Below are 14,977 nucleotides of genomic sequence, written 5' to 3' on the forward strand. Positions count from 1 at the left end.
TTATTGTTTATAGTTTAGCGTTTACATTTCAAATATCCGATTATTACCTGATAAAACGGTAGAGTTTTAGTTTCTCCTTATTAAAAAGACAATTAATTAAAATGAAGAATCTGTATACTTTGACGTCATTCACTGAATGTTCAATGTCTAATTGCGATAAGATAAAATTTTGAAAAATAAATTCTTACATCTGATAAATTTAAAATTACTGGTACGCTTATTTCAATTATGCGTCACGATTTCCTCAAAAAGGAGGAAAAATCTCAACGCTTATTATATTCTAATTCTTTATATAAATTTATTTATTTTTCATATTTATAAGAATTAATACCTGTGAAATGAATTATTGTGGAGTGTGCTTATGAAAAAAGTATACTATTGAATTATAAAATTTATTCTTATCAAATAAAGATTAGATAAATCCTATTGGTTAAATTCTGTATATGTATATATTTATTATTTACTGAAATTTAATTTTGGCATTTTTTAATTTTTTTTATTCTTTTATGTTTCAGGTAAGTGGAGTGACAGTACTTTTTGGTGAGATTTATTCCATTTTGTATTTATTATTATTATTATCTTTTTTGCTTCAGTTCTAATGTGCTTTATGCTAAATTCTATTGCTTGTGTTCCTTTCCTGTGCAATAATTTCAATACCTATAAATTTACTCGAATTATTGGCTTTACCTAATCATATAATATGTCTTATTATTTTCTTTCATAAATACGAATTGGAATATTACGAAAAAGACATTTTAATAATATTAAATTTCTATAAAAAAATATAATAGACTTCATTTCATTATATCAATGATTTTTTTTCAACTCAAATTTTTTTAAGGTTAATTGTATTTTAAAATAATTATTTTTTCAATTACCAAAATCATTCCTTACGATTTAATGGATTTTCAGAATAATATTTAAAGAAAGGAAGATTTTGGGTTTGTCCTCTATATTAAATATAACTAATTCTCGTATAACATCAGGTTTTAATTTTTATTCAAATTTGTAATTTTTCTATAGAATTATTTCATTTAAGCTTCTATAATTATAAATTATCTATTATTCTTGTGTCAATTAACTCTGTGTTTTTTGCTTATTACTTAATTCATGTAATAACTTATAATTTATTATTAGAAAGGATTAACCAATACTAACCCAGTAACCTAAACGTATCAAGTAATACTTTTAATAAGTACTTAGATATTTAGGAACTGACATGTTTGTCATATAGACTTTTTTAGGGCACCCTTGTAGAGTATAGCTAAACAAAATAGTCCTCACAAGCTGTTGTTATCCTTAAAGTTGTTAATTAAGTAGAAAAATTAAAAAAACAAAAACAAAAAAAAAACAGTGCAAAATAAATACTGAAAAAAAAATTAAAAATAATGAATATACAGCGTATATATTCACTATTTTTATTTATTTATTTTTTGAAAGTGCCATACGCTTGGGGCACTCCATTTTGGGAATCGCTTGTATAGACGCTGCCCTACTATACATGTTTACCCCCCTTCCCCTCTCAAAGTTAACGATTTTTGTTTGAAAGGTGTGGAAAGTCAAACAAACGTTTACAACAAAATCGGTTTTACAAATAAATTTTCCGTTAGAATCATTTATTTATTATTAAGGCTTCATTTATCATCATGACAGAAATTTGTCTCCTTTCTCAAGAAAACTCGATTTATGATCTCGGATCCTTATAGAAAATTTAATTCTAATTTTTTTTTTTTGCGCTTCGCTGATCTTTCACCCGCTGCATGTCAAAAACAACAAAATATTGTTTTACTGTGTACTCGGTAAAACAAAATCCGAGTTGATGGACCTCTTATTAAGTAAGACATCTCTGTAGTATATTTCTTTGGTCTGAACTTTGGTCATGAAATAAAACGCATACATATAAATCAGGCAGTCAATTTTATCCTCTCTACGAGAGATTTTATAAGAAATGCCTTTCTCAAAGAATCAATAATACGAAAATACTAGCAAAAAATTCATAAAACTTGAAGTATATCTAGGTTTTTTTCGAACCACTATGCACTAGGAGATTAGATCGCAAACTTGATTTTTTTTTACCATATACTTGGTGTATAAGAATTTTAGTAGAGTTAACTCTCTTTTCGCAAGGTAAAACATTTCTTTTTCCTGGACTATTTTATCGCACTGCGAACATGAAATCAAATTTGTTGAGGCTTGTTGCGAAGAACACGTATAATTGGACACATACCTGAACTTCTATACAAATTTTCATAGGTTTAACCTGAAGGTTCGATGTTATAAATCGCTGCCTTCATACATCTATAGTTATTCTCCCACCTACGTTTTGGTCTATCTCTCAGGCGTTCACCAGTCGGCTTGGCGCGTATTAACTTTTCAGAGATTCGTTCCTCATTAAGCACTATACAGATAACAGGTAATAGGCCATTGCGTAGCCTTCTCGATTATCCTGTAAACGTATCTTTATACCCAACATTTTAGTATCAAAAACCTTAAGGTATTGTTTTACCCTTATCTAAGCTGACATGTTTCGAATTCGTTAAGAAGAATATTAAGGGCAATATTTTTGTAAATTAACGCTAATGTACCTTTAATTTGGTTTATTTGAAAAAATAATTAGTTCTTATTGTGGGAAATAATAAAAAATAGATAGATACGAAATATTAAATAATTTTATGTTTAACTAGAGGTGATAAAAAGGAAAATTAGAAATATGCGATAAGAAAACCGAAATTGCCCGATCTTTCCCGATTGCATTACGGCTTTCTTATCTTTTATTAATGGTGTATTCATGAGGGAAAACAAATTAATCGTTATTCCCGAAGAACTATGAAATACAAATTTTTATAGCAGCAGAAAAATATTTATTTTTATTTTTTTTTTTAGCCTTTCCCGCCTTCTCTTGTCTTTATTATTTTTTTTTTTTCGCATTCTGCACAAAACTTGGAGGCTTATGTAGTAAGATAAGTGAAAGTAGTGTGATGCGCGGACCGCACTAGATTTTTTAAAGTTCTCGACAGAAAGCAGGACGAGCTATTTAATTTTGCAATTAAAAAATAACAATTATTTCAATTATAAGTATTAAATATTTGAATTTTACTAAATAAAGTAACATAAATTTATGTAATTTTGTTATTTTTTAGTCTGCGTTTTCTCAAGCATGAATGATATGAAGCAAAAGCCATTACGTAAATATTACACTGCTCGCGTTTAACGGATCACGTTGCCTTTTAGTCACTTCTATCTGCGGGGGTTTGATCTCTAACTTTCATTTTCTATAATCCACTCAAGTTGAAGGATAATTTTTAAATTTATAATATATTTCTTGTTCGAATTAAATGTTTTTATTTTTTACTGTAACTTCAACCTTAATTAATAAAAAAAACTGAGGCTTTCTCTTGCCTAGCTAGTCTTCATTGTTCTATTGTTATATATTTTGTAATTAAATAATTTGTATTTATTTTTTTCCACTTACTAAATTTATCAATACCAACTTTTTTTGTGAATTTTTTAAAAGTATATTGATAAATAATGAAGAAATATTAATTATAAATTAATTAGTTCTTTTTTTTTATTTTAGTTCTTTTAAAATATAATTCATCGAGTTTATTGCACGATTTCTGGATTTTTACTGCACGAAAATCCGGTCTCTATTCATGCCATATATATATTAATATTAATATTAATAAAGAATCACAATCTTATCACTTTTTCTTTACACGTAGGTATGAGTGGCCTGGTGGCATTTCATTAACTAGCAATTAGAAAGTCTTACGAAGTTTCAAATAGTTTGCTTATTAATTTGAATACATTATTTGTTTGTTTTTACTTCATGTAATCCCATTTTCATTTCTATTGAAGTTTTACACGATCAATCTTTTCTCCATGATAATAGTTGAAGGGAACATTGGAGAAGGTCGTTTTAAAACTATATAAGACGTCTCTAGGAATCATATAGGTTTTGATAAAAGGTAAATAAAAATGGAGAAAAAAAATAGGTTTGGCTGGACAGTCTTGATTAATAAAAAAAAAATAATGAAACTGATACGATGTTAATTCAGATGTCTAAATAAGTAAAAACAAATGTAAATAAAAAAGTAAAACGGAATGTCATATGCGCGCCCCCTACCGTGAGCCATCTGGTTTAAATAATTTTAGGCTTAAAATAATGCCACTCTTAGAAAATGAGATATAAATTGTGAACGGTGGAGAGGGGAAAAAATATATATGGGACATTCTTGTACAAATCCGACACCTCCCTTGTCTAAAATTAGACTGAACCAAGGAATATTTGTCTGGTTTCAAATAAAACCTTAACATGTCTAGTTCCAATCAATTCAATCTTTTCCTTATACTACGGAAATTCAGTAGGGCACTTAATGGAAGAAACGGTCCTTAAAAAGCGTATTATATTGAAGTAGCTATTATATGTTTTAAAAAGAAATTATATTAATAATAATAATATTTTATTTATTCTGAGACGAGTCCCTTTAGAATAATACAGAGAAATCAATAGGTGAGGGCTGAGGAGCCTCAGAGATACTTAAACAAAAAATACTAAGAAATATAAACAGTCATTATAAAAAATAATTATAGGTTACTTTCTCACTTTTATCAGTTGAACAATAACAAAAACAAATGAATAAATAAAAGAGAAAAGAATATTATATTAATCTACAATTATACTTTATTTTTATTACTTTTCTTAAGAAATAATTGAGATATGTAAATAATATTACAGCAGCTAAAATGATGTAATTGTGAAAAACAATTTGTGGCCAAAGAAGTGTTAAAACATTTCTATAAAGTGAAAAATGATGAGTACATTTTAAGAATAGCATTTTCCTTTTAAAAAAATTCCCCGTATTAACTGGGTTTTTTCATTCATGACCAACACCCCTACGTTTTCAAGGTTTGCCATTTTTGTGTGCAATATTCTCCATAAAAATTTTTTTTAGCTCTATAAATGCATTGATATTTTTAGTTTTTAAAAATTCGAAAACTATTATACCATAAAAAAAAGAAGATTATATTAATCATTTATGTGTTGTGACATTTAATTAGATATCGTATATAAGTGTAATACATATATTAATGTTGATTAATATATATTTATTGTATTTTGACTTGACTAAATAAAGAAAAAAATGGAGACATTAGGCAGTGGAAGGGATGTAAAAGAATTAATTGTTTATTTCAATTAATGAAAAAATAAAATTTTTACTCTAAAAAGGAGACGGGAGTATTGATTTTTTTGTATTATTTATTCACAAAATAAAATATTCTGTTTTTTTATACTAGACGTTTGTAGCCCCTATTATTTCTCATTTTATTCAAGAAATGCCACGTCATTTTTTTTATATTGAACAGTATGTTCCCTCTGTATCTTAAAGTTTTAAATAAATAAATTATTATTATAGCAGTTTTTATTATTATTTTTTTATTGCAATATTTATATTTGCTGCAAATATTTTAAATGTTATTGTGCATCTATGATTCTCGTCACAGTTTGGTTTTTCATATAAAGATTTTTATGTGAAAAAATTTTGCTATTTAATGAAAATTAGAAATTTTTTCATTTCGTGACTAGTGTAAGTTGTTCGGTATTGTTATGTGTTTCGATATAATCTGCTCCTGGCAATATGGTTAAGATTGAGAAAGGTACTTCATGCCATGAAAAAGTGATTTTGATAAATCGTCAATTTCCAGTAGAATCGTGTTTCTTCCAGCGCGTTAACCTTTTCTATAAGTATGATTTTAAAATCGTTGGTAAAGTTTTATATATTCAATTTAATCTTATTTTAGTGTCCTTATTTTTATTACTTCACATTATTTTTTTTATCCTTAGAAAATTTATCCGTGGAAACACCCTAAATTCGTTTCTTTGAGAAAACAATTAAACGAACTTGTGTAGTAATATTTTTTTAAACTATTTCAACGTAGAATTAAGACGACATTCCCATGGATTAGTTATCAGATATGTTTATTATCAATGTATTATAATAGCTTCTCGATAAACCTGAAAATAGGAGTTGAGGATTATTTGTCATCTTTACACAATGGCGATTTATTCCTTAAAAAATATTGCTTAAATAATTCCGAAATCAATCTTTATTCAGCTAAGTAATCTTAGTGAAACTATTATATTCGTTAGTGCAAGAACCTAGGAAGGAAAAAAATACGTTATTCCTTCTAGTTTAAATTCCACAGTTGGGGTCATAAAAAAAATGGCGCCTGTTTTAAAATAGAAAAAAAAACCTTATAGAAGAACATCATACAAAGCAGAATAAAATTTCTTAAATATTATATAATATAAATATTAAATATCGCTGGATCAAACTATCTTAAAAGTCTGTCTCCTCTTCCCGTTTTAAGCTAATATTCCAGAAGTGATAGAGGACCGTCGCTCCCTGGGGGTCTTAGTGGGGCGGGTTTGGTGGGGAAGGATACCTTTTTTGTGTTATGATCTCTTATGAGATCGTGACATGTCGTACATCGACCAACCTCTCGCTATAATCATCATATCAAACTATGTGCATGAAAAAAAAATAATAATAATAATAAAAATGAATAATTAAAATAAATAAATAAAATAATAATTAAAATAAATAAATAAAGTAATAATAAAAATAAATAAAATAATCTGCAGTCACATTTACACTCTTATATACCATAGTTACACAATCAACCTGAGGACTCCTGAGCCCACTCTATCCCCCACATATGAGGGGTAGAGCAGGGCCCATCGAGATCCCAGCGCATCTCTCTCACCGCGTCAGTGGTAATGAGCCAGTGGAGGCTGACCAAGTGCGCTAAAGCCGCTAAAACTTAACTTGAGTGGAGCATCTGACCATTGTCCATTTTTATTTTACAATAAGTCTCTCCGTTTCAACCTTCAAGGAGGATTGTAGAGTAGGTAGAACTAGACAAGGATTGGACCATAGGATTAGGATGGTTAGAAAGGGTTATTTGGAATTTTGAGAATTTGCTTGGTTTGAGGTAAAGGACAAACGGGATATGAAGGTCATGGAGTAGTGTTCTGTTGGAAACGTAATAAGACGCATTGAATATGGTTCTAAGGATTTTGGATTGAAAGGATAGGATACGTTTGATGTTCGACGGTTTGAACTTCAAGTCCGTAAGTCCAGATAGGTCTGAGGATTTCCTGATTGCAGTTGTTGAGGATCGAAATGGCTCTGTATATATAGGACATGTAATACACTTTGTGGATTAATTTCCATGAAATAAAAACAGCAAATTTTCTAGATTGAATTATTCCAATACTATTTTAGTTTATTATTTTTACTCTCTTTAAATCTTGCATATATTTTTCATCTATAGCTTAAGCCTTTTCTCCGCTTCAGTAGAAATAACAATGATAGCTCGTAAATGTATTTTACTCAAAGGTGAAATGGTATTAACATGTAACACGAAAGTGTCTTAACAATCCAGGTGAAGGGAAATTACTAAAAAAAAGGCACGATTCGTTTCACGGAACGAAGATTGCTGCCTAACCATCACAATATAGTTCAGGTAATTTTTTTATATATTTCTTTCTTTCTTTTTCAGCCTCGGACTCCTTATGCAGTGAGCAGGGCAAGTATCCCTAAATATTTTCAATTAGATAATAATTGAATATTTATAATTAGTGGATAAAAAAATATTTATAAATTTTAATTTAATTTTTAAAAATTAGAATTTATTTTTCGTTCATTCATTTCTAAGCGATTGGTAAAATAATGATGTATGTATTCTAAGTAATGCAGTTTATTCGTTCTTGAACTACTGAACTACATTATGTCATAACAATAATAAACAAAGGACATTCGGGACCGTAAATTCTCTCTCACCTTGAATTGATTAATAATTTGTTTTCATAATAGAAACAATTTATTTATTTGTTTTTTTTTCTATTGAAGAAAATTTTATTTTTGGTCGGGTAAACATATGAAATTTATGTATTTATAATTCGTTTGTAAGAAGAGTTCTACAATTTAGTGGACTTTTACAGTAGAAGCGTTGGAAGATTTGCCAGTTGAGGTTTACAGCTGTCCCTCAACTCAGTGATGAAACATCTCGGAAATTTTCCTAGTCAGTATTCCTTACTTTTATTTCTGTTTTAAAAGCTTAATCTTCATGATTTGCTCGTTTAATCATCAGTCACGAATAGTTCTATTTATAGAAGTTAAATAAAAAATAAATTAAGCTCCTTATTTAATGATAATCTCAAGACCTAAATACATTAGTTTTTCGTATTTTTTTTTATTTTTCGCTTGGTTACCATTTAGTTTCGTTTTAGTTACCTTATTTACCTTGTATTATTACATATTGTATTCATGCGTAAAAGAGAAGAACATCGCAAATAAAAGAGAGGTGGCGTGACATAATCTTCAAGGTTATCAGTAATATAGCCCGACATTTCTCTCTCCAACTTGTTGGGGTCGGCCCTCGCCTATTTAAGTTGAGCCGCCTCTAACCAACACATTACCGGTTCTCATCCTAACCATATTGCGCTTTATTTAGGACTTTTATCCACGCCATATCCGCTATGGAGGTCTATGCTCTTTGCAATGTAGAATTCTACGAGTCTTATTATTCTAGATATGGGTTTAAACACACACGCACAGGGCCTAGGAGTGATGGCCCAACCTTCCTTATCCTGCTTATCTTAATGGCGAATTAGGGTTTTTCCATGATTTCAAATATCTACCCGGAAGTATGGTTCATGGCTATTCTCCTTCCTGGAAAGGGACATGCCTGCTGGCCCTGAACAGCCATAAACCATGGATATAGATCGATTTGTCAATATTCTTTAACCAGAGTGATTCGGAAGGACACTGCCAAATTAATTCAAAAAGAACTTTTAATAGAGCTGTGAGTATCCTACCGGTACATTATGGAAACGATGGTTCCTGTCAAGGTGATGTTGAGTGAATCACTCCAGGCTATCCGTGATCTTAGAAGCATAAATGTTTACTGGAAGAATCTATCACGAGATGTTACAACACAAATGTTTGGAGCAAAGCTAGGGGCCGACACTTAAGTTTTTTTTAGGGGGTGAAGAGGAGTGTTACCATTAAACGATAAAAGTATTAGATGATATAGATCAAATGATAGAGGATATAGATCAAATACACTTATGTTCTTCATGGGTAGACATAAAACGGTCCGTCCGTAGTTCAGGTGGTTGAGGCGTAGGTCTTTGCCACTTCGTAACTTAAGCGGTTCGAATCTGCGGTTGACTTTTTTCATTGATGTGCTGGTTCCACGTAATGAAGGCTTTACAATTACATGGCTAAAACAAGTTAGTTACTTCTAGATAATAGATATCTAGATCTAATAGTGAGTTGCGGCGTCATCTTAACAACCTTAAAACTCCCGATTCAATTCTGGCATGGGCAGGTTGATCTTCATTTCGTACCGGCCCCACAGAATAACTCCTCTCTCCTATTTTGTCGGAAAAGTCCACTAAGGGTGTAAAAAAAAAAAGAAGCAACAGAACCAACTCACAAATATGAGAGTCATTTACTTCTTATTGATAGGAAGAATATTTTTTGTAAAAACTAGTTTTTTTTACAATGCGTTCATCGTCAAATGCTGCACTAGAAAAGAAACCTTTATCTTCCAGATTAACCTTAAAGCAATGATTCTCCCTACGCCTCCGTCCACTCTGATTCATTGGTCAATATCTATTTAATGATTCTATCTTCGCTCGGTCTAGCAACTTTACGTGGCCATTTCAATCTCCTTGATTCTAATGTTTTAATTATAGTCGCCTGTTAAAGTCACGCGATTCTAGCCTGTATTGTCGCTCTTAATTAATACTTTAATCGAAACGGTTTGCCTTAGAGAACAGTTACAGAAACGTCTAAGTTTACCTGCATTTTTACGATGGTGTTATTTATTTTTAACCTCTAGTGTTATCTGTTTTTACTAAGATTTCATTTTCTATAGGCTTTATCAATTTATTCCATTTCTTATATTATATCTAGTTCAAGAGGTGATACCAATGAGAACAAGAGTTATCTTTTATTTCTTTTCTTATCTGATCAATAGTTCGGAATGATATTTTTAATTTATTTTATATTTTTATTTGTAAACATGCTAGTTCTTACAAGGATATACATGTTATTTAGTGAGTAAATAAGTGTGGTACTTTCTGGTTATTGATTACATGTATATATATAAAAGGGAATGGTCGAATTTTTGTCCACTTTTGAATTACTAGACCATTTTGCGTGCAGTTTTTTTAAAAAAATATTTAATTTCGTCATGGAAAGGTTTAAACTTAATGAAATCCCCAAATTCCCTTGTAGAAAAAAATGTTGCAATTTTTTTATTTATTTATTTTTTTTAAGTAAATCATTTTCCTCTTTAGTGTCGTCTCAAAGTAATAAATACCATGCTTCTAAGAAATTAAAAGTTGAAAATTTTTCACTTCGATTTATTTCGGAATTTTTTTCTTTCGCTGACTGTTGTTCATATATTTGTTAATAACTCCTCTGCACTTTATTCAGATTTAATGCCCTCGTAGGTTTCAGTGAGGGAAACAAATTCACATGTTTTATTTTATATCTCCGGTTCCAAGTTTATTAATTAGACGCGGTGTATGGCCATTTGGTACAGGATATAGAGCCCTAAACCACCGCCAAGTTTGGTTTAGATTGGTTTGGCCTTTTAAATATATCTATTTTTTTCTTATTTTTAAAAGCAATCAATGGGAAAATTTCGGACTAAAAAATTTTATTTTCAGATTTTTTTAAAAATTAGTTTTAAGCGTTTATTAAAAACGAATATAATATTTTTTTCACTCCTGAAAATATTTTTACACATTTTGATAGATAAATGGATGTGAATTTTTTCAATATACTAATATTGAAGCACAATTGTGTGTGTTTTTTTTAATCTATATAAATACTCCAATATAGCAATAGCCAAGCATTGCCAGGTCAGCTAGATTATTATATTCTTTCATAATAAGGTCATCAAACATGTATAAGCTCATATAGTAGTGACAACAATATTAATAGCAAAAAATAACATATGATAAAGTTTAAAAGTTCTTTAGGATTTTCCAAACTAGCCTCAGTGAAATATAAAAGTAAATACAGGAGGTTCACGATGTAGTATCTGGTCCAGTAAAAAGCAATTGAATTGACGGTCTTATTTGTTATGAACAGGATTGTGCAGATGATTATTCTCTTTACTCTAACTTTGAACTCAATACTGTTAATTAACAAAATTCGTAGTATAGATTAGTTATACCGATGTTTCATCCCTAACTCTGCAGTCATATACATCCTAGAAGAATAGTGTCATGAGTAGGGAGTTAAAATTAATCTTAACAAATACTATGAAATCACTGTTACTCTCCATCGTAAATCCTTAATATCCATCTCTACCAGTAACTTTTTAATGTCCCACTAGCGCCTCTTGAACAGATCCACTATTTAAGACTCCTTGACAAGAGACTTACAAAGAAAACTAAAGCCATAACACTGACAAATGCTCCAAACTTCCCACTAAAAAAATAAATAAATAAACCTGATGCAGCATAATAAATAATAATCAGAGCCGTTTGGACACACGGAAGCTTTATTCCCTTATGCTCAATCCTTAATGCTCTATATTATGTCACATCTAAACTTTACCCATAAGAGGTAACTACATAAGGTTCTTAACCTTTCATCCTAAACTATCTGTGACAACCCTCCGTGGCCTCTGAAAAGATGACCACAAAGGTCTCCAATTTAATATACTATTGGGTCGTTCCTTCGCAAGATCCAATGTTTTCTGTTTCATAAGTTATAACATTTACTTATTGTATTTTATTATACAGCGGTAAAGTTGATACATACAATTAGTTTATAATAATAATTAGCTTTATTACTACCTAACTTAAATTCCCTGAATGCAAATTTTTACAGGCAAAAATTTACTGTTGCCTGACGAATTCAGTTTATATGAGCGTGTTTCGTAGTCCAGACCTGCTAACGTTTTGGCTGTTGTGCTTTATCCACAAATTTGTGAGGATGGAATGCGTAAGTGCTCATAGAACCCTGCCTACTTTTTTTTTAAACTGTTGGCCGTGTTACAGTTGGATATTATATAATGCGTCTTGGCACCTCAAAGGAGATCCTTTTAACCTGCAAGAGGTAGCAAGCTCGCTGTTTCGAATCTTTATTTCCTATTAGATACAACACGTTCAACCTTACTTCTGTTTCGATTTTTCTGCGCCTAACCAATTGAGAGTTGTATAAGATTGCCGTATCTTCTGTTACTTTTTCAGAAATATGGTCCACGAGATAAAAAAAAAAGACAAGATATCACATGACGTGTTTTTCCTCATTTTAACAGTCCAGAAGGAAGCGTAGTAGAAGGAAATGTTGATACGATTTTCGTTTAGATCCTAGAAGTGCCTTGCCTATAAAATAAACCCATTTATTTGCGTCTTTTGTGTTCTTAATCTCAAAAATGGCCATGTATTTGAATGCTTTCAGGCTAGTGTTTTTTTTTTTTTAAAGAAACTTTTAAAAATACTCCGTGTAACACTTATTAATCAATGTATCTCAAAAATGACAATGCCTATAGTAGTCTAAATTATTGGGAGTTCTGAGCATCCTCCACCTCAAGTTGATATTCTTGGGAATGTCCAAGGTAATTTATAAATTTAAACATCAGATTTTTTTTTTCAGTAATATACTTGATTTTAAAGAAATCATCTTAATTATTATGTTTCATTAATTCATCAAAACCTGGAAGGTTGTTCAGAATGTTTCTCTTTATGTATCACTTAATATTAAATTATTTCAAAGTCACATTCTACTTTGTTCGAGTCTAATTCCCAACTTAGTGCAAGACAAATGAAACCTTTTCCTTTTCAGATTCAACTCTTACCAAACATAATTAAACCTTTTCCATTTCAAATTCAACCTTTTTCTGAAGTAAATAGGATTAGGTTTTTGCAACGTTTTAGATTCTTTCGGTGTTGAAGGACTAATGTTGTCTCTTTACACTATTTAGCAGATTTTCTCTGGCATTAGAGGTATTCATGATCTTTAGTTTAACACGTTAAATGGAGAAATATTTCCTTATTTTACATTGTTAAAACGATATAACATATAACATGGCTGAGAATCTGTTACTAGGTCTGTTAAGTGAGGAATGACGTCACGCAACAGACCAGCTGAGCTCTTCACCATTTTATTTGTTGTCGTGTTAGGTTACTTGGTCGTAGTTTGTTTTTTGATTGTGTTAGTATTGTTTTGAGTGTTTTTATCACTAATAAACCAATGGATGTACAATAATAATAAGTTAGATCAACAAGACACTTAGTATCCAAACTTTTACATAAATTCCACTTTTCACTCAGTTTAGGCATGTTGTAATAAATTACATAAATCAAAACTTAGAAGTAAACAATAACATGAAGTTTTGGAAGGAAAGGTTATAAAACAAGTTGCTCAAAAAATCCGCTAGGAGCTCTTATGCATTTACCATTCAACATGACTTTAAATAGGGCTGCTATTTACACAATGCTATACTTATAACATTTAACATGGTAAAATATTTTACATTTAACACATCATGAATACCCGTATTGTAGCAGCCATACAGATAATTGTTTAGATAATTCAATAGTTCCTACATTAATGATGCATTGATCAAAATTATAATTTTACATTAGCCCTAGGGTTAACTTAATACACTGTAGTTTCTTATAAGAGGTGTTTAGGAGAGTAAATAGTCCAAATAAAGAATTGGTGTCCTAAGAAATCGAAAGGATGTATTTCGTCTCCTAAAACTTATTTGGGACAATCATGCAGTCGCCCATTTTCGTTTTTCTATTATTAGAATTTGTCCTTGTGAGCCATGGTAACCATAGTTAACTAATATCATATTATATCAGTTTTCATGTTCCGAAGATGTTTCAACAGTAACTATACAGTGCTGCATTACAAACCTTACCGGGCTCAAGTATTCCAGTTCAATTAAACTTTTTACCCAAACTTAAAAAAAAAATACAATACCATTGGGAAATGTAATACAACTATTTTTGAAGTTCCTGTATATTACTTTTAAAAAACATTTTCGAGTGGCGTGTGTTAATAGTAATCTCTTCTTGGTTTTCCTCCTTTCTCTATTCTTTTCTCAGTTGCGTGTTGGCTTGCATGTTTGACACATCTAGCCTTGGTATGTCCCGTTCTGGGATTTTTTTTTTTTATAAGAAGAAAGTTAGAAGTATGTATTTGCTGTGAGTATTATTAAAAAAAAAAAGTATGGAATAATGTTTGGTCTTATGAGATTGTTACTCAAAATTCTTTGAGCTAGTAGTAATTATTTTTGTTGTTTAAATCACTTAAGAACGTAACTAAATATATTTTTATTTATTTAAAAAAGTGTATATTAATATCTGTATATGTATATATTTATTTTTTTAAAAAGTGAATAGAACAGTAACGTTTCTTCTTATTGGATTGTTGCCCTAAAATTTATGAGTTAATAAGTAATGTTTTCTCTTGTTCCAATTACTTAAGAATGTTTCTAATTTTGTTTTAATTTTTTTTATTCATAAGTAATTATTTCTATTTTTGAAATTACTTAAGATGGTTTGTAATTATTAAAAAAAAAAAGTGTATAGAATAATAACATTTGTTCTTATCTGATTATTACTCTAAACTCTATGAGCTAATGGTAATTATTTTTCTTTAAATTATTTAATTATTTAAAATTAAATTAGTTTAAAACGTTTCTTACTAGTTTATTTGTCTTTTTTTTATGTATTAAAAAAGTACATAAAATAATAAAATTTGTTGTTATCGGATTGTCACTCCGAAATTTAGGTTAAATTTGATCTATTATAATGTCGATATTAAAAGTTGAGTACCAGAAAACGATTCGATTTCGGATTAAATAAATTCGATTCGACAACCTAATAAAAAGACTTGTTGAAAAAATCTAAGAAATATTAGATATATAA

The 14,977-nt window shown here is 29.7% G+C and overlaps 1 protein-coding gene across 2 annotated transcripts in view; it reads left to right on the forward strand.

Annotated features, from left to right (window-relative positions):
* Window positions 1-14,977, forward strand: part of Su(Tpl) (Suppressor of Triplolethal) — a 101,144-nt gene that overhangs the window by 35,470 nt on the left and 50,697 nt on the right. The window contains exon 2 of one of the 2 annotated variants that reach the window (XM_067052240.1): window positions 7,567-7,593. The exons of the other annotated variant lie outside the window; for it this stretch is intronic. Within the exon in view, the coding sequence (XP_066908341.1) occupies window positions 7,567-7,593 (27 nt within the window). The remainder of the gene's footprint in view (window positions 1-7,566; window positions 7,594-14,977) is intronic. 2 annotated transcript variants of the gene reach the window in all.

This window comes from Halyomorpha halys, unplaced genomic scaffold (assembly GCF_000696795.3).
Source record: "Halyomorpha halys isolate HHAL.00 unplaced genomic scaffold, Hhal_1.1 Scaffold433.1, whole genome shotgun sequence".
NCBI classification, from domain to species: domain Eukaryota; kingdom Metazoa; phylum Arthropoda; class Insecta; order Hemiptera; family Pentatomidae; genus Halyomorpha; species Halyomorpha halys.